General features: G+C 34.1%; 1 protein-coding gene across 1 annotated transcript in view; it reads left to right on the top strand.

The window, feature by feature from the left end:
• LOC145240302 (palmitoleoyl-protein carboxylesterase NOTUM-like) overlaps nt 1–21,640 on the top strand; it is a 233,686-nt gene that overhangs the window by 166,449 nt on the left and 45,597 nt on the right. The window contains exon 9 of the mRNA XM_080103883.1: nt 17,583–17,721. Coding sequence (XP_079960009.1) covers nt 17,583–17,721 — 139 coding nt within the window. The remainder of the gene's footprint in view (nt 1–17,582; nt 17,722–21,640) is intronic.

Below are 21,640 nucleotides of genomic sequence, written 5' to 3'. Positions count from 1 at the left end.
AAGTAACAATAAAAAAGTAACATGTCGATTCGAATAAAAACGAAACAAAAGGAAATACTTTGTCAGAAATGCAGCAAATATTAAATTATAAGAAATCATTTTTACATCCAAGTTCAATGCTAAGAAATTTATTGTTCTTTTATCAATAAATGAAAAGAATATATACCAAATAATTCGGTTTAATTCGACTTTCTCTGTGAGTTATAAACATTGTTTTTTCATCATTGTTAAGGTATAACAACGAATGCCGGTGTAAGCCGATCTCTGTTTGTGTGGTGCATTAATGTCTACATTTTTTGTAAAGAGTATGCTGGTGACGTGTATAATCAACCCAATATTTGTACACTGAAAAGCACCGTAGAATTGAAAAATAAAGGAAATCGTTTTAAAACCAAATTCGATGCTAAAAGACTTTTTAATAAATGGCAACAAAATAAATCAAATATTTCGGTCGACTCCGAGCTTTTTCAGTGAGTTATTGACATTGTTTTTACTTTATTGTCGAACTATAACTTGACATGGCCAGATCGTCAGTTCACATGATTTTTCACTTCTCCATTTTCACCTCCTTCTTATCAAAATGAGGTGCTTTTATTGGAAACAACTAAATATACAAAAATGTGTGTTAATTGAGCTCAAACTTTCACCCTTTTTGAAAACCATTATGACGCTAAATTTGAAAGCTTGTATTTCTCATAAAATATATAAGTTATTGGATCAAACATTAAACAATGAAATATAAGAAATAATTTTTTAATACCAAATTCGATGGTAAGAGACTATTTTCAATGACTGAAAAAAAAAAATATTTGGGTCAACTTCAACCTTCTTCAGTGAGTCATAGACATTGTTATTTTCTTCATTGTCGAGCTAAAACGATGAATGCCGGTGATAGTCAAGCTCTACTGGTGTCAGATGGAGAAGGTTATTAATGTTTAAATTTTGTGTAAAAAAACGCGCTGGTGACGTATGTAAAGGAAACACTGTCTATAACTTTCTGAGAAAAGTCAGAGACGGGCAAAATATTTGATTGTTTTCATTTATAGAATAAAAAATTACATCGAACTTGATTTTTGAGAATAATTTCTGATATTTTTAATCAATGCTTTTTTAATGTAGAAATATTGTATCTGTTCTCTAAATATTAAATTATTTTAAACAAATATTTTAATTGTATCTTTTAAACCACATATGTCGCAGTGCCAATTCGCAGAAATTAAATTTCTCTTCACTCAACAAAGTTGCAATTATGTCCGAAGACATTTTTACTAAAGGTCCGATACTAGATTTGCTAATCTGATGGGCTCTTTCCTCTGACCTTTCATCTACGGAATTCCCTTCTTGTTTCCTGTTTCCTCGACGGTATTAACATGCATAGATTGAAACACGATGTGAATAAACATCTTGCTGCCCAACTCCCATCCAGGTTTCCCCTATAAATCTGGCCCCTATTAAAGTAGATCCTTACGTTTCAGTAGCCAAGGTCAAAAGTGGTGATGACTGAGAATGAGTAAGAGAGTCAAGAAAAACAACCACTTCCCCATAATCTAATCATGTCGTCATGGCAAAATACAGGTTGTCCCCTTACATAATTCCACTCAAAATCTCTCTAAAAGAGATTTAAAAAAAAAAAACAGATCCTGAAGAGAATATTTCTCGACCATAAACTAATCTCGACATAAACATGGAATCTACGTAAAAAAAAAAGGATTTAAAAAACACCGAGACTGAAGATAGTCAATATTTCTCTATCATAAACTGATACCCTTGTATTCGATTTGAAACCGGCAGTACCTATATTTTTCTGACTTTCTGTAAAGTTTTAAATATATTATTTTATGTATCTACATAACATTTTATTTAAATAATTTAGTACTTACTTCGATAGTGCTCGATACGTAAGTAGCGCTAGGTAGTAAGTTTTTTTAAAATTTGGAAAATATATATAGCAATATATACCTTCAACTCTAACTATATAGACAGAATGTCCGAAAAACATTAGTACTGCTGGTTTCAAATTCTGCCACGAAAATAACGATAAAGCAGACGTAAACCCGCAATGTCTTTTAATGATTCATGGTTCATCCTGCATGTTATCTCATGATAATAAAACATACATGAAATAAATATCTAAAAATGTGCAGTTCGACCCTTTACGATCATTTCGTGTGGCGATAACCGAGGTCGTAGCCATTATTGGGAGGAGGATATGGACGCATTTAAGTGGAATTTTTTGCAGTTTCACTACTATTGGTTTCATGTGGTCGTGTTCTTTTTTGTTTTGTATTTGTTTTATTTCTATTACAGCTTCTATAGGACTGGTTAATGTTTGCAATTTATGTGGGTTGTTTCCGCATTCGAGAATTTTCCCTATTTCTATTACTGCCGTCGGTTTTCATTAGTGCCGTTTTTATTACTGCCGTTTTCATTAGTGCTGTTTCTATTACTGCCGTCTGTTTTCATTAGTGCTGTTTTTATAACTGCCGTTTTCATTAGTGCCATTTTTATTACTGCCGTCTGTTTTCATTAGTGCCGTTTTAATTACTGCCGTTTTCATTAGTGCTGTTTTTATTACTGCCGTTTTAATTAGTGCTGTTTTTATTACTGCCTTCTGTTTTTATTAGTGCTGTTTTTATTACTGCCGTCTGTTTTCATTAGTGCTGTTTTTATTACTGCCGTCTGTTTTCATTAGTGCCGTTTTTATTACTGCCGTTTTCATTAGTGCTGTTTTTATTGCTGCCTTCTGTTTTTATTAGTGCCGTTTTTATTACTGCCGTCTGTTTTCATTAGTGCTGTTTTTATTACTGCCGTTTTAATTAGTGCTGTTTTTATTACTGCCTTCTGTTTTTATTAGTGCCGTTTTTATTACTGTCGTTTTCATTAGTGCCGTTGTTATAAATGCCGTTTTCATTAGTGCTGTTTTTATTACTGCCGTCTGTTTTCATTAGTGCCGTTTTTATTACTGCCGTCTGTTTTCATTAGTGCTGTTTTTATTACTGCCGTTTTCATTAGTGCTGTTTTTATTACTGCCTTCTGTTTTTATTAGTGCCGTTTTTATTACTGCCGTTTTCATTAGTGCTGTTTTTATTGCTGCCTTCTGTTTTTATTAGTGCCGTTTTTATTACTGCCGTTTTCATTAGTGCTGTTTTTATTACTGCCGTTTTAATTAGTGCTGTTTTTATTACTGCCTTCTGTTTTTATTAGTGCCGTTTTTATTACTGCCGTTTTCATTAGTGCCGTTGTTATAAATGCCGTTTTCATTAGTGCTGTTTTTATTACTGCCGTCTGTTTTCATTAGTGCCGTTTTTATTACTGCCGTCTGTTTTCATTAGTGCTGTTTTTATTACTGCCGTTTTCATTAGTGCTGTTTTTATTACTGCCTTCTGTTTTTATTAGTGCCGTTTTTATTACTGTCGTTTTCATTAGTGCTGTTTTTATTGCTGCCTTCTGTTTTTATTATTGCCGTTTTTATTACTGCCGTTTTCATTAGTGCTGTTTTTATTACTGCCGTTTTCATTAGTGCCGTTTTTATAACTGCCGTCTGTTTTCATTAGTGCCGTTGTTATTACTGCCGTTTTCATTAGTGCCGTTTTTATTACTGCCGTTTTCATTAGTGCTGTTTTTATTACTGCCGTCTGTTTTCATTAGTGCCGTTTTTATTACTGCCGTTTTCATTAGTGCCGTTTTTATAACTGCCGTCTGTTTTCATTAGTGCCGTTGTTATAAATGCCGTTTTCATTAGTGCTGTTTTTATTACTGCCGTTTTCATTAGTGCCGTTTTTATAACTGCCGTCTGTTTTCATTAGTGCCGTTGTTATAAATGCCGTTTTCATTAGTGCCGTTTTTATTAGTGCCGTTTTCATTAGTGCTGTTTTTATTACTGCCGTTTTCATTAGTGCCGTTTTTATTACTGCCGTTTTCATTAGTGCTGTTTTTATTACTGCCGTCTGTTTTCATTAGTGCCGTTTTTATTACTGCCGTCTGTTTTCATTAGTGCCGTCTTTATTACTGCCGTTTTCATTAGTGCTGTTTTTATTGCTGCCTTCTGTTTTTATTAGTGCCGTTTTTATTACTGCCGTTTTCATTAGTGCTGTTTTTATTACTGCCGTTTTCATTAGTGCCGTTTTTATAACTGCCGTCTATTTTCATTAGTGCTGTTTTTATTACTGCCGTTTTAATTAGTGCTGTTTTTATTACTGCCTTCTGTTTTTATTAGTTCCGTTTTTATTACTGCCGTTTTCATTAGTGCTGTTTTTATTACTGCCTTCTGTTTTTATTAGTGCCGTTTTTATAAATGCCGTTTTCATTAGTGCTGTTTTTATTGCTGCCTTCTGTTTTTATTAGTGCCGTTTTTATTACTGCCGTTTTCATTAGTGCTGTTTTTATTACTGCCTTCTGTTTTCATTAGTGCTGTTTTTATTACTGCCGTTTTCATTAGTGCCGTTTTTATAACTGCCGTCTGTTTTCATTAGTGCCGTTGTTATAAATGCCGTTTTCATTAGTGCCGTTTTTATTACTGCCGTTTTCATTAGTGCTGTTTTTATTACTGCCGTCTGTTTTCATTAGTGCCGTTTTTATTACTGCCGTTTTCATTAGTGCCATTTTTATTACTGCCGTTTTCATTAGTGCTGTTTTTATTACTGCAGTCTGTTTTCATTAGTGCCGTTTTTATTACTGCCGTTTTAATTAGTGCTGTTTTTATAACTGCCGTCTGTTGTCATTAGTGCCGTTGTTATAAATGCCGTTTTCATTAGTGCCGTTTTTATTACTGCCGTTTTCATTAGTGCTGTTTTTATTACTGCCGTCTGTTTTCATTAGTGCCGTTTTTATTACTGCCGTTTTCATTAGTGCCGTTTTTATAACTGCCGTCTGTTTTCATTAGTGCCGTTGTTATAAATGCCGTTTTCATTAGTGCTGTTTTTATTACTGCCGTTTTCATTAGTGCCGTTTTTATAACTGCCGTCTGTTTTCATTAGTGCCGTTGTTATAAATGCCGTTTTCATTAGTGCCGTTTTTATTACTGCCGTTTTCATTAGTGCTGTTTTTATTACTGCCGTTTTCATTAGTGCCGTTTTTATTACTGCCGTTTTCATTAGTGCTGTTTTTATTACTGCCGTCTGTTTTCATTAGTGCCGTTTTTATTACTGCCGTCTGTTTTCATTAGTGCCGTCTTTATTACTGCCGTTTTCATTAGTGCTGTTTTTATTGCTGCCTTCTGTTTTTATTAGTGCCGTTTTTATTACTGCCGTTTTCATTAGTGCTGTTTTTATTACTGCCGTTTTCATTAGTGCCGTTTTTATAACTGCCGTCTGTTTTCATTAGCGCTGTTTTTATTACTGCCGTTTTAATTAGTGCTGTTTTTATTACTGCCTTCTGTTTTTATTAGTTCCATTTTTATTACTGCCGTTTTCATTAGTGCTGTTTTTATTACTGCCTTCTGTTTTTATTAGTGCCGTTTTTATAAATGCCGTTTTCATTAGTGCTGTTTTTATTACTGCCGTTTTCATTAGTGCTGTTTTTATTACTGCCTTCTGTTTTTATTAGTGCCGTTTTTATTACTGCCGTTTTCATTAGTGCTGTTTTTATTACTGCCTTCTGTTTTTATTAGTGCCGTTTTTATTACTGCCGTTTTCATTAGTGCTGTTTTTATTACTGCCGTTTTCATTAGTGCCGTTTTTATAACTGCCGTCTGTTTTCATTAGTGCCGTTGTTATAAATGCCGTTTTCATTAGTGCCGTTTTTATTACTGCCGTTTTCATTAGTGCTGTTTTTATTACTGCCGTCTGTTTTCATTAGTGCCGTTTTTATTACTGCCGTTTTAATTAGTGCTGTTTTTATAACTGCCGTCTGTTTTCAGTAGTGCCGTTGTTATAAATGCCGTTTTCATTAGTGCCATTTTTATTACTGCCGTTTTTATTAGTGCTGTATTTATTACTGCCGTTTTCATTAGTGCTGTTTTTATTACTGCCTTCTGTTTTTATTAGTGCCGTTTTTATTACTGCCGTTTTCATTAGTGCTGTTTTTATTACTGCCGTTTTCATAAGTGCCGTTTTTATAACTGCCGTCTGTTTTCATTAGTGCTGTTTTTATAAATGCCGTTTTCATTAGTGCCGTTTTTATTACTGCCGTTTTCATTAGTGCTGTTTTTATTACTGCCGTCTGTTTTCATTAGTGCCGTTTTTATTACTGCCGTTTTCATTAGTGCTGCTTTATAACTGCCGTCTGTTTTCATTAGTGCCGTTGTTATAAATGCCGTTTTCATTAGTGCTGTTTTTATTACTGCCGTTTTCATTAGTGCCGTTTTTATAACTGCCGTCTGTTTTCATTAGTGCCGTTGTTATAAATGCCGTTTTCATTAGTGCCGTTTTTATCACTGCCGTTTTCATTAGTGCTGTTTTTATTACTGCCGTTTTCATTAGTGCTGTTTTTATTGCTGCCTTCTGTTTTTATTAGTGCCGTTTTTATTACTGCCGTCTGTTTTCATTAGTGCTGTTTTTATTACTGCCGTTTTAATTAGTGCTGTTTTTATTACTGCCTTCTGTTTTTATTAGTGCCGTTTTTATTACTGCCGTTTTCATTAGTGCCGTTGTTATAAATGCCGTTTTCATTAGTGCTGTTTTTATTACTGCCGTCTGTTTTCATTAGTGCCGTTTTTATTACTGCCGTCTGTTTTCATTAGTGCCGTTTTTATTACTGCCGTTTTCATTAGTGCTGTTTTTATTGCTGCCTTCTGTTTTTATTAGTGCCGTTTTTATTACTGCCGTCTGTTTTCATTAGTGCTGTTTTTATTACTGCCGTTTTCATTAGTGCTGTTATTATTACTGCCTTCTGTTTGTATTAGTGCCGTTTTTATTACTGCCGTTTTCATTAGTGCCGTTGTTATAAATGCTGTTTTCATTAGTTCTGTTTTTATTACTGCCGTCTGTTTTCATTAGTGCCGTTTTTATTACTGCCGTCTGTTTTCATTAGTGCTGTTTTTATTACTGCCGTTTTCATTAGTGCTGTTTTTATTACTGCCTTCTGTTTTTATTAGTGCCGTTTTTATTACTGCCGTTTTCATTAGTGCCTTTTTTTATTGCTTCCTTCTGTTTTTATTAGTGCCGTTTTTATTACTGCCGTTTTCATTAGTGCTGTTTTTATTACTGCCGTTTTCATTAGTGCCGTTTTTATAACTGCCGTCTGTTTTCATTAGTGCCGTTGTTATAAATGCCGTTTTCATTAGTGCCGTTTTTATTACTGCCGTTTTCATTAGTGCTGTTTTTATTACTGCCGTCTGTTTTCATTAGTGCCGTTTTTATTACTGCCGTTTTCATTAGTGCCGTTTTTATAACTGCCGTCTGTTTTCATTAGTGCCGTTGTTATAAATGCCGTTTTCATTAGTGCTGTTTTTATTACTGCCGTTTTCATTAGTGCCGTTTTTATAACTGCCGTCTGTTTTCATTAGTGCCGTGGTTATAAATGCCGTTTTCATTAGTGCCGTTTTTATTACTGCCGTTTTCATTAGTGCTGTTTTTATTACTGCCGTTTTCATTAGTGCTGTTTTTATTACTGCCTTCTGTTTTTATTAGTGCCGTTTTTATTACTGCCGTTTTCATTAGTGCTGTTTTTATTACTGCCTTCTGTTTTTATTAGTGCCGTTTTTATTACTGCCGTTTTCATTAGTGCCGTTTTTATAACTGCCGTCTGTTTTCATTAGTGCTGTTTTTATTACTGCCGTTTTAATTAGTGCTGTTGTTATTGCTGCCTTCTGTTTTTATTAGTGCCGTTTTTATTACTGCCGTTTTCATTAGTGCTGTTTTTATTACTGCCTTCTGTTTTTATTAGTGCCGTTTTTATTACTGCCGTTTTCATTAGTGCTGTTTTTATAACTGCCGTCTGTTTTCATTAGAGCTGTTTTTATTACTGCCTTCTGTTTTTATTAGTTCCGTTTTTATTACTGCCGTTTTCATTAGTGCTGTTTTTATTACTGCCTTCTGTTTTTATTAGTGCCGTTTTTATAAATGCCGTTTTCATTAGTGCTGTTTTTATTACTGCCTTCTGTTTTTATTAGTGCCGTTTTTATTACTGCCGTTTTCATTAGTGCTGTTTTTATTACTGCCTTCTGTTTTTATTAGTGCCGTTTTTATTACTGCCGTTTTCATTAGTGCCGTTTTTATAACTGCCGTCTGTTTTCATTAGTACTGTTTTTATTACTGCCGTTTTAATTAGTGCTGTTTTTATTGCTGCCTTCTGTTTTTATTAGTGCCGTTTTTATTACTGCCGTTTTCATTAGTGCTGTTTTTATTACTGCCTTCTGTTTTTATTAGTGCCGTTTTTATTACTGCCGTTTTCATTAGTGCTGTTTTTATTACTGCCTTCTGTTTTTATTAGTGCCGTTTTTATAAATGCCGTTTTCATTAGTGCTGTTTTTATTGCTGCCTTCTGTTTTTATTAGTGCCGTTTTTATTACTGCCGTTTTAATTAGTGCTGTTTTTATTACTGCCTTCTGTTTTTATTAGAGCCGTTTTTATTACTGCCGTTTTCATTAGTGCTGTTTTTATTACTGCCGTTTTCATTAGTGCCGTTTTTATAACTGCCGACTGTTTTCATTAGTGCCGTTGTTATAAATGCCGTTTTCATTAGTGCCGTTTTTATTACTGCCGTTTTCATTAGTGCTGTTTTTATTACTGCCGTCTGTTTTCATTAGTGCCGTTTTTATTACTGCCGTTTTCATTAGTGCCATTTTTATTACTGCCGTTTTCATTAGTGCTGTTTTTATTACTGCAGTCTGTTTTCATTAGTGCCGTTTTTATTACTGCCGTTTTAATTAGTGCTGTTTTTATAACTGCCGTCTGTTTTTATTAGTGCCGTTGTTATAAATGCCGTTTTCATTAGTGCCATTTTTATTACTGCCGTTTTTATTAGTGCTGTATTTATTACTGCCGTTTTCATTAGTGCTGTTTTTATTACTGCCTTCTGTTTTTATTAGTGCCGTTTTTATTACTGCCGTTTTCATTAGTGCTGTTTTTATTACTGCCGTTTTCATAAGTGCCGTTTTTATAACTGCCGTCTGTTTTCATTAGTGCCGTTGTTATAAATGCCGTTTTCATTAGTGCCGTTTTTATTACTGCCGTTTTCATTAGTGCTGTTTTTATTACTGCCGTCTGTTTTCATTAGTGCCGTTTTTATTACTGCCGTTTTCATTAGTGCTGTTTTATAACTGCCGTCTGTTTTCATTAGTGCCGTTGTTATAAATGCCGTTTTCATTAGTGCTGTTTTTATTACTGCCGTTTTCATTAGTGCCGTTTTTATAACTGCCGTCTGTTTTCATTAGTGCCGTTGTTATAAATGCCGTTTTCATTAGTGCCGTTTTTATTACTGCCGTTTTCATTAGTGCTGTTTTTATTACTGCCGTTTTCATTAGTGCTGTTTTATAACTGCTGTCTGTTTTCATTAGTGCCGTTGTTATAAATGCCGTTTTCATTAGTGCTGTTTTTATTACTGCCGTTTTCATTAGTGCCGTTTTTATAACTGCCGTCTGTTTTCATTAGTGCCGTTGTTATAAATGCCGTTTTCATTAGTGCCGTTTTTATTACTGCCGTTTTCATTAGTGCTGTTTTTATTACTGCCGTTTTCATTAGTGCCGTTGTTATTACTGCCGTTTTCATTAGTGCTGTTTTTATTACTTCCGTCTGTTTTTATTAGTGCGCTTTTTATTACTGCCGTCTGTTTTCATTAGTGCTGTTTTTATTACTGCCGTTTTCATTAGTGCTGTTTTTATTACTGCCGTTTTCATTAGTGCTGTTTTTATTGCTGCCTTCTGTTTTTATTAGTGCCGTTTTTATTACTGCCGTTTTCATTAGTGCTGTTTTTATTACTGCCGTTTTCATTAGTGCCGTTTTTATAACTGCCGTCTGTTTTCATTAGTGCTGTTTTTATTTCTGCCGTTTTAATTAGTGCTGTTTTTATTACTGCCGTCTGTTTTCATTAGTGCTGTTTTTATTACTGCCGTTTTAATTAGTGCTGTTTTTATTACTGCCGTCTGTGTTCATTAGTGCCATCTTTATTACTGCCGTTTTAATTAGTGCTGTTTTTATTGCTGCCTTCTGTTTTTATTAGTGCCGTTTTTATTACTGCCGTTTTCATTAGTGCTGTTTTTATTACTGCCGTTTTCATTAGTGCAATTTTTATAACTGCCGTCTGTTTTCATTAGTGCTGTTTTTATTACTGCCGTTTTAATTAGTGCTGTTTTTATTACTGCCTTCTGTTTTTATTAGTTCCGTTTTTATTACTGCCGTTTTCATTAGTGCTGTTTTTATTACTGCCTTCTGTTTTTATTAGTGCCGTTTTTATTACTGCCGTTTTCATTAGTGCTGTTTTTATTACTGCCGTCTGTTTTTATTAGTGCCGTTTTTATTACTGCCGTTTTCATTAGTGCTGTTTTTATTGCTGCCTTCTGTTTTTATTAGTGCCGTTTTTATTACTGCCGTCTGTTTTCATTAGTGCTGTTTTTATTACTGCCGTTTTAATTAGTGCTGTTTTTATTACTGCCTTCTGTTTTTATTAGTGCCGTTGTTATAAATGCCGTTTCTATTAGTGCCATTTTTATTACTGCCGTTTTCATTAGTGCTGTTTTTATTACTGCCGTCTGTTTTCATTAGTGCCGTTTTTATTACTGCCGTTTCATTAGTGCCGTTTTTATTACTGCCGTCTGTTTTCATTAGTGCCGTTTTTATTACTGCCGTTTTCATTAGTGCCGTTTTTATTACTGCCGTTTTCATTAGTGCTGTTTTATTGCTGCCTTCTGTTTTTATTAGTGCCGTTTTTATTACTGCCGTTTTCATTAGTGCTGTTTTTATTACTGCCTTCTGTTTTTATTAGTGCCGTTTTTATTACTGCCGTTTTCATTAGTGCTGTTTTTATTACTGCCGTTTTCATTAGTGCCGTTTTTATAACTGCCGTCTGTTTTCATTAGTGCCGTTGTTATAAATGCCGTTTTCATTAGTGCCGTTTTTATTACTGCCGTTTTCATTAGTGCTGTTTTTATTACTGCCGTCTGTTTTCATTAGTGCCGTTTTTATTACTGCCGTTTTCATTAGTGCTGTTTTATAACTGCCGTCTGTTTTCATTAGTGCCGTTGTTATAAATGCCGTTTTCATTAGTGCTGTTTTTATTACTGCCGTTTTTATAACTGCCGTCTGTTTTCATTAGTGCCGTTGTTATAAATGCCGTTTTCATTAGTGCCATTTTTATTACTGCCGTTTCATAAGTGCTGTTTTTATTACTGCCGTCTGTTTTCATTAGTGCCGTTTTTATTACTGCCGTTTTCATTAGTGCCATTTTTATTACTGCCGTTTTCATTAGTGCTGTTTTTATTACTGCCGTCTGTTTTCATTAGTGCCGTTTTTATTACTGCCGTTTTCATTAGTACTGTTTTTATAACTGCCGTCTGTTTTCATTAGTGCCGTTGTTATTACTGCCGTCTCTTTTCATTAGTGCTGTTTTTATTACTGCCGTTTTTATTAGTGCTGTTTTTATTACTGCCGTCTGTTTTCATTAGTGCCGTCTCAACTTTTTCGGGGAATTTCGAGATTTATTTAATGCCTTCTTCATGTTTTACATCCCTTTCAGTTTTGATCACTTTTGTGTATTTGTCTTGATTTTCTGTCTCATTGATATTTACTCTGTGGTCTACTAAGACGGCGAAATCTACGATTTAGCAGGATGCTTCTTTATTGTTAACTATTATGATTACCTAAGAGAGTTTATCTGATTGTATCTCCATTTTTTGTGAATTCCGTTTTCCAGTACTTCCACCTGTTTCGTTTATTTGTTCATTTGTTTATTTGTTTCGTTTATTTGCTGTTTTCTTGCGCTTTGTCGATTTTAATTTGGATATAATTATGTTTATACGTGTATGAGCCTGTCACGAGTTTTTCTGTTTAGGTGTCTTTACGTGGTCATGTCCAGGTGTTTTCGTTACTCTTTTCGCGTATCATTCGTCACATTTTTTTGTGTTTTCTCTTATCTCTCTATTCTCTGTTTTTGTTCATTTGTACAGTGTCTCTTACTGCGATGATTAGCCTTTCTGTGTTCTGTGTTATGCATTTTCTAATTCTTTTTTGTGTCATTCACACAATCCTCTATACTAACCACTCATCCCTTCCTTCCGGCTTTCTTTTTAACATAGTTGGTCAGCATCATCATTCATCCTGTAGCGCATTGTGCATGGTGATCATTTTCCCTGCCTTCTGCTCGAAATGCCTCAGTTTTTCTTGACTCAACCCATGAATAATCAAGAGTATCTTACTAGTGATACAGCCAAGGTGTTTATTCCTTTTACTTGGTTCCTTCTATATAATTTAGTTTCTAAGAGTTTTCTTGTTCTTCTTATGAATTCTTTTCTAATTTCCTCTTTCTTTTCTAACTTTTACATTTCTGATGTCCAGACCTCCCGAACATTTGCAGATATCATGTTTGCATAATGTCCTCATGTCCCCTTCTCATCTCTAGTAGTTCACACTTTTCCATTCCAAATTTCAGATTCTGGTTGTGCTTATCAGCATTTCCAGTTCCTTTTTGTTTAGCAACACTAGGTTCAAGTTCTCCCGTATATATGGTTTATTTTATCTTCTGTTTTAGGTCAACTTGTATCTGATCTGACATCTCCTCAGTATGATGCTATAAGGCATCATTGCTAGGATGAACAGCAGAGATAATACAAAATTTCCTTGGAAGATGCATCTCTGTCGTTCTTATCTCAGATTGTCCTCCAGATGTCAGTTTCAGTATCCATGTTTTCATTGGGTTTTTTTAACCAAATTGAGATGATTTTATCTGATATTTGGTACATCCTCTAGCACTCGATCATACTTGAAGGATCCTGTTGTAGGTTTTCATCCATGCCATGGTTATGCTTTTTTTCGAGGGGAGTTGCTTTGTTTTGATATATTAATAGCAGGTGGTGCGTGTCTCTTGCTGTGATGACTTTCACTGTAATTGGGTGGGTAGTTCCGTTTTCAGTGTCATTTTGTGTCAGTGTAGTTTTCCATTTCATCATCTATTTTGCTATGCCTGTTTCGTGGATATATCTTCTCATGTTTTGAATTAATTCTTCATGTAGTGTCGTGATGTTTTTTAATCAATATGCCTGTGTTACATCGTGATGCATTTTCTCCAGTTTGACATATTTTAGGGTTTTCTCGTTTCATCGTTCTTTTCGTTTTCTATCCTTTCTTTAATTTGCTAAAACTCTTTTGTCTTGCAACTATTCAGCACTTCCATTGTGATTTTGTTGTTTTCCCCATATCTTACTCCAGTATAGTTTTGTTTCTGTTGGCTATTTATTATTGTTGATATTATTATTATTATTATTATTATTATTAGTAGTAGTAGTAGTAGTAGTAGTAGTAGTAGTAGTAGTAGTAGTAGTAGTAGTAGTAGTAGTAGTAGTAGTAGTAGTAGAATAAGTAGTAGTAGTAGTATCCCTGATTCATTTCTAGATTAAGGTACTAAGAGGAAAGTCCTATGTGAAAGTTGCCAACATCAATAGTAGAAAGTGGTGCTATGGACCGTATAGGATTGTGACACGGCATACTGGGTGGTCTGTCTAAGCCGGTGTCCACTCCACCACATCCACCTCTACCTCCCTTTGTTTGGATGACTACAACATTTTAATAAGATTCATATGATCATCAGACATTTTTAAGTGTCGTATATTTGATAAGAATAATCATTTACCAATATAGACTGTCGTAAAGATGGGGGGTCATATTGATCAATAAATTCAATCAATCAGGTTGAGAATCCTTCTCGAATATACTAACTCGTTCTGTCTAGTAATTGTCCTTTGAATCTTTGGGTGGCTGATGATATCTTTGTGTGCCACTACTATAGATGTATTACGACTCTTTACTAAGCGGAACTGCATTTTCCGGTTGTCGTGCAGGATGATATTACGTTTGTCAATGATCGCAACAGGAACTACAACTGGCGTAATAGATAAACGGAGTTTTATTGTAGTTAGATTCCTTTTGATCTTCTGTGTTCTGATAATGACATGCATTTTAACAGGATTACCTATGAAAGGTGTGGCACTTTTTTTGCATGAACGGTCATTCACTGTTAAGTTTGCAGGTTGAAACAAGTAACGTAGAAAGCAATACGAATGAGGACTCAACAAACAAAGGTAGATCAAATGAGAAGTGTATTAGGAAAAGGTATATTTACAGGATATTTACATAATGGTGTCAAATAAGAGAGTCTTTGCTGGAGAAACATATCTGCTCTCGGTGGCCTTCGGTGGCTTCTGGTGAACACACACTCAGACTAACTGAGTCTTCCTATTTATGTGTAATTACTATCCACATATGCAAATGAATGTGTGCCACCACAACATTCACTATAGAGACTAACTACACATTGCAGTTGCACAAAAAGTGCTTTGTGATGCCTCATATGAATGCACATCGAGGTTATTTCAAAAAGCTGCTATCTCTCCGCATGTCCCTTATTCATATTCAGATATTTCTTTTATAACGTCCCCTGAAGGATGAAAAAAAAATAACATCATAGCATATAAAAGCGTAGTTTGATTTTAACGAATTTTTCTCTTGGCACAAAATTAACAGTTTTGGCAATTTCTGACATGTCATTTCCCTGTTGATTATGATATGTTGATGGTCCTGTGCAGTTCTAGAAGGTCCACCCCCCAGCCGTTGCATTCTCTCTGTAAGAATAAGCTAATTTATTGCTAATCATCTGAGGGGCCCCCACTGAGGAATGCCGATAAGGGCTTCTCAGATATTTTTTGCAAGGCAGGAGTCTTTTCCTTTAGGGCACTGGCTCCTCGATCCAACTTTTTGACCCTTGTGTCACATTTCCCTGGTGTGGGAGACAGATACAAAACAATGAGATTAAAAGCATGCAAATAACAACAGAGAAAAAAAAATTATGTCAATTTGAAAAGAATTTCTTACATTTGAAAATTCTTTAACTAAATGCATCATTGCATAAATATTATCACGTTTTAAATCCATAACTTCAGTCATGTCATTTCAATTTTTACATTTATTGGGACATCCTTTGGAGCTAGTATTGTTATATATTAAAAGTGCTGGAAAGTCATATTTATCACATTTTTCATGGTTAATGTTTGTTCTAACACGTCTATCCAACAATGTAAACGAGTCATATAATCTTAACCCACATTAAATATGGTTATACAAGCGCGTAATAATTCTAATTTATTTGCCTTCCCACGAGGACAGGGTTAGACACAAGTTCGGATTATAATATGGGGAAAAATCAAGTTTCACAAAAAGGAACACTTTGGAGTGAGCTAAAAATTAAAATTACTTCGGTCTAGAAAGATTTCTCCTTCACTGAATGAAAACAGAAAAGATTAAGTGTAATATCAGAGCAGAAACTACACTTTGCTCCTGGCTAAGAGGTCAAGAACCCAAAGATAATCTCCATAAAAAGAAAGGAAACAGTTTACGCCATCTTGTTGAGAAGAAAATACTTTTGGTCGCGGTTTTTAATGTCTGAACCATTTTATGTAGTTGGATTTGTTGATGATGTGGTAGAGTTTTATTTCAACAAACATTACTGGCTTTAATCACTAATCTAAGGTTTTTACCTGATACTAATTTGTTTGTTTTTTTGTTTTTTTCTTTTTGTTTTTTGTTGTTTTTTAGTGAGGGGTGGCATATTTGAAACACACAAACATATGTATGTATGTATGTATGTATGTATGTATGTGTGTGGCACAATCACGTTGACACACCGGTTCTCATCAGATCACCGAAGTTAAGCAACGTTGAGCCTGGCCAGTACGAGATGGGTGACCTTTTGGGAAAGCTAGGCGGTGTATGTGCTATAAGTTACTCTTCTATCTACCTGGATACGTTTTTTTTTCTTTTTAATTCACTTTAAAGAGCCTATTCATTTTGAAATAAAAGTAATGTCAAGTCTTGAGTTAGAACAAAAAATGGCGGACATTAGATGGTCATCTGGGGAGTTTTGACAATTGCTCCAAAATCGAAAATTAAGCAAAATACTGGTGAAACATTGCATTTTCGCCTGATTATTGAAGTTTATTATTGCCTTTAATAACATTTATTTGTTATATTTTTTTACAACTTTTTGTTTTGTTGAAAAATTCCCTACATATATATATATATATATATATATATATATATATATATATATATATATATATATATATAGATAGATAGATAGATAGATAGATAGATAGATAGATAGGTAGATAGATGCATGCTTCATTTGGAATATATTACTCATAATATTTGTCTCATTGTACTAATTTTTTTCTGTCACGAAAATGAACCACTTCCGACCATACAGAAAGAAAGCAAGTGATCCAAGTTTCTATTTCTTTATGCTAAGTGCGTAATTTATCTTGGCGACATTTCTTTTTACTTCAGCACATTCTCGACATTTTTGTACATTAATTTGCGAGATTACCTGATTACACAGGCCACCAAACTTCTAATTTTCATATTTTCGGTGTTGTTTTTATTTCACAATGAACGTTTCAATAGTGACACTCCTTCAACCGTAAGAGTAATCCTATAGGCGACGCCATATTGTCTTGAATGGGACAGCTGTCTTTCTCGGTACGTCTAGTAGCTGGCTTCGAGTCGTCATATGATTAATGGGGTAGGCTATGTTTAATATTACAAAGACAGCATTTTTACAAATGTAAGGTCTATTATATGAAATACTATAATTTATTGGTAACCGATATTAATGTCATGTTTTTGTCAGTGTGTGTTATTCTGTTATTCCATTATTCCGTTGTTACGTTTATTATTATTCCTTTAATTTCGTTCACGATTCGTTATTCTGTCAATTTTCTGATTTTTCACAAATTTGGTTCAATAATGTTTCAAGAAAATAATGAAATAGATAACACCCCCATATAGAGTAAAATTGGCCGCCATCCGATAGCACATACACGAAGGAATAGAAACATATATAGAAAGAGTAGAAGGTTTGAAGGGAAAAGTATTTGGTAGTGACCAAAGGAAAAATCTTTTAACTAGACACAAAATTAGATATATTTAGAGACGACATAGAGGAGGCTTGGCATTTCACCAGAAATTATATAGACCTAAAAGCCTATGACTGATTCAACACGCCTCCATCCCCATGCCATTGGCAGGAATCTTTAACCAATGGTTGTTTATTATATCTGCAGCCATGGACAATATAGAACGTTTCCTATAAAAGAGAGGAATAGAAAACCTCACATAGGTAAAAATAAAACATCGGTTTCAGCAAGTGCTCTAAAATTCTTAGAATTATTTTATTAGAATTTCACGAAATTTTGCATAAAGTTATATGCGAACGCGGAAAACTGAGTGAGACAGTTCCTCTTCTGGGAGAAAAATGAATAATAAATGGCCAAAGAATCTAAACGTTTGCTTCATTAATTTTAGCTCAAAGTTCATAGGAATTAATAGTTATTTAAATGGAATAAGTAATGATATTTTCTCTCAACCCCAACAAAAGTTTTAAGTTTTAGCGATCGTGTTTATTGTGACTTTTATTGTACCTGATTTTTCCGATCTTTCCAGCGCCAGTTTACATCGTACAATACCTCTTCGACGTAGCACAATTGACAGCAGACAACGTTGGTCCACCTGTACATAAGGAACAATGGCAATATATCCACAAACTGGGTCGGGAGATCAAAGAATCGCTGAAAAATGTCTCGTAAGTAAATCTCCGCCTCATTATCTCTTTCATCTCTTTATCAGGTCTCCGCTATTTTTTACCAGAATTTTCATATTTATTCCATCCATCGTTGTTTGCATATGGCTTATCCACCTTCTCTTTGCTTTCCTTGTGTATATATGCGCCTGTAAATATACAGATATGGGTTCTGATTGCACACACACACACACACACAAATATATGCATAGTCATATATATATATATATATATATATATATATATATATATATATATATATATATATATATATATAATAAATGACAAAAAGTTATATTCCAAAATTCATGATGTTGACCAGCTTATAATTTGGAAACAGATACTGTCAAGAATTATATAAGTCAACTGAATTAAAGGAATAAATTATAAGATGGTCAACATCATGAATTTTGGAATATAACTTTTTGTCATTTAGTCCTTATATTGCGCTGTAATTACATTGAGCTTCTTAAATAAGGATTGATATATATTATAAGAAAATATATTTCTACAGAAATATAAATATATATATATATATATATTTATATATATATAATTATTTCCACAGCCCAACAACGTCACAGCTCACAAGAACCATGACAGCCAATAAACCGGAAGTCCATGACTCGAGTTTCGCCCTCATTTGCGCTCATCAGTAAGATATATCTGAACTCGGGATTTGAAACCCGAGCATCTTGCATTGTTTCAAATCCCGGGCCTAAATGAGGACGAAACTCAAGTCTTGGATTCCTGGTTTGCTGGCTATCATGGCTCTTGTGAGCTGCGACGTTATTTGGCTGTGGAAATAGTTATAGAATATCTTACGTTCTGAATATATATATATATATATATATATATATATATATGTGTGTATATGTGTGTGTGTTCTAAAAACGTGATATATATATAGTATAATTTTATTTATTTATTTATTTATTTATTCATACAAACATTAGTGGCTATATATCTTTATATTATGTTTGTGTTGCGATTTCCTTAGAAATACAACGTCATCATGTCAGATTCTTACAATGAGACCAAAATTTAAATAGTCTATTTCAATTCTGATATGTAGCCAATAATATTTGTATAAAATAAATAAAAATATACTTTAATAAAACTCTGCGTATCATTGAACAATGTTTTACATAACATTAGTTTCATCGAACTTACATCTAGAAAACTACAGCAATACAAACATTTCACAGACACACACACACACACACACACACACACACACACATATATATATATATATATATATATATATATAATTATAAAACTACATCTATGGCAATTAAGCTACACAGAGGCCTCTGCGTTTTGGCCCTGAAGAGAATTGTCTAAATATAATGCGTGGAATTCATCTTGCTGGGTGTTTTAATATATACATGTGGTGTTTAGTCTAGCTATATAGCCAATCAATCTTTATTATTCCTTCCATGGATCAATTTTTCCATTAGTCAATGACGGGGCTTATACCAACAAAAAAGTTCGGCTGACTTTTATTTCCTTTTTTCTGCGTTCTGTTTTGTATATGATTCACTCACTTTTTTGTTCTCGTGTGCATGCGTCGAATTAATAAATGACCTTATTTTAACATGTACAACTATACTGTCGCTATTTTCTCACAACTAAACAACTTTAACCCGTTGACAAACATAAGAACAATTGTAGTAAACCAATACTACTACTACTACTACTCTCTATCCGTCCATTTTTCTTCCTTCCTTCCTTTTTTATTTTTTGTTTACATTTCTAGATACAAAATAGTTGTGTGAGAACGGTGAATTTGTTGACACATTTACTAATTTGTTTCAATATTAATTTTATTTTATTTCATTTTATTTAGGTTTTATTTTTTTGCTTCAGGTTTTATTAATTATTTTTTTTTAGAGTTTAAGTTTCTATAACTTGGCTGAAGGATTCCAATATGAGTTTTTCATTCTTATATTTCTCATCGGTAGGTTCATGTGCATTTTTTGCTGCTAAATGACTTTCGTCGGCGTTCGATTCGTAGGAAAATCATATTTAATTTTCGATTTTTGAGCGATTATTCGGAAAATAGGTAACTTTATACTAATAGGGAGGATTTTTTGTTCATGTTTGAGTGATCCGTCCGTGATTTTACATTTTATTATACTTTCATAGAAATGTTTCTGTTATGTAAAAAAATATATATTTTTTCTTTACGTCACAAGCGTCACGCTCATACATGAATTCCATAGCTAATATAACATACTGACTTACGGGTTACCGGTAGTCTAGTATATCCATAAAAGTGAAAGTGTCTGTCTGTCTGTATGTCTGTCTGTCTGTCTGTGCGCCTGTGTACATTTCCCTACACAATAACTCTGCCAATTTTCAGTCTACACACTCGGAATTTGATATACAAAGTACTGAGAGTTGGGAAAATTTTTGTAATTGGTTTTCCGCCAGAAATTTGGCTGCTAAGGGGTCAAAGTTCAACGATTTGACTTTTGAGAACTCTACCAAACTCCTCCGTCAATTTTGGGTCTAAACACTTGAATTTTTAGATATAGATTCCTTGCACATGGGTCTTACTTACTAACTTGATTTGAGAGCAAAATAATAAACGTTAAGGAGTCATAATAGGGGTTAAAGTTTTTTAAAATTTGACCGCTTCGGTCTCTACTAAATTACTCAGACAATTTCTGGTCTAAACATTTAAAATTTTACATACAAGGTATTCAGAGATAAGGCAACCTTTTTAATCGGTTTGGGTCGATAATTTGAGTTACAAAACTTTCGATGGAGGCGACGGATTTTTACTAGATCAGAATCGTTTTGAAGTTCGACCCTTCAGACGACAAATATCGAAAAATTGGCTAAAAACATTAATATCTTCATCTTAAACTGGGCACTTTTCTACACGGTGGGGTCGCTTTTTTCGCCGATATTTTCGAAAGTCATGCTCTCCTTTCGATTGTCTAGCCTTAATTAAAACCTACGTCACTTTCGGTTTGGCGGTGGTCGTAACAGCAAAGACGTCAGGTTTTCCCCGGTTCTTTTACTCCTTTGCGATACGGGTTCGAGCGTGCCTTACTTCTACCACTTTTCTTTTCTCAACACACACCTCCAAACACCTGGGCAACGCCGGGCTAAAATGCTAGTTATATATATATATATATATATATATATATATATATATACTATTTAATCAAGGGAAATCAACATTCAAGAGTTTATCTCATTTGCATAAAGATGCGTATGTTTTATGCCACCAAAATCCAAAATATGATCAACTCTAAGAAAAACCGTCGTAAATGTCAGTTACGACAAAAAAAAACATTTTTACCACTTCAAACGTTGTTATTGTTGTTGAGAAGAAGAAGAAGAAGAAGAAGAAGAAGAAGAAGAAGAAGAAGAAGAAGAAGAACAACAACAACAACAACAACAACAACAAAAACAACAACAACAACAACAAGAAAAAAAGGAGGAGGAGGAGGAGGAGGAGCGGGTCAGGGTTGTTTCGTCTTCATTAAGCCCTCTATGTTGATCGCATTTTTTTTTTTCAACCCAGACGACGGGAGAAATAAGACTCAACAGTTGCATGCGTCACCGCCCTGTTGCTATTGTTTTCGTTGTGAAGCAAATTTTACTGCGCAGAACTTATGACAATCAGTCCTCAGGAGTATCCAGTTGTTTTTCCTACCTCGACACCCATAGCAGCAAGGTCCAGCACTTCATACAAAGTCGATAAAGGGTTGGTTGAGACACTGCAAAGCAATTGCGATTACACGTGCACAAAAACACTGCTTACTTTGTGAATTTGCCGTTGACGCGTTCGTACTTGCCACAGACACAGATGCAGAGACAACCAGAGAGCAATGAATCTTGATGTTGATTTCTATATTTCCACCAAAGATCTAATAGCTAGGTATCTCTGACACTATCACGT

The sequence above is a fragment of the Euprymna scolopes genome, chromosome 19 (genome assembly GCF_053919585.1).
Source record: "Euprymna scolopes isolate OS-2025 chromosome 19, ASM5391958v1, whole genome shotgun sequence".
In the NCBI taxonomy this organism is placed as follows: Eukaryota; Metazoa; Mollusca; class Cephalopoda; order Sepiida; family Sepiolidae; genus Euprymna; species Euprymna scolopes.
The sequence above is the reverse complement of the archived record's forward strand: the minus strand, read 5'-3'. Positions and strand labels throughout refer to the sequence as shown.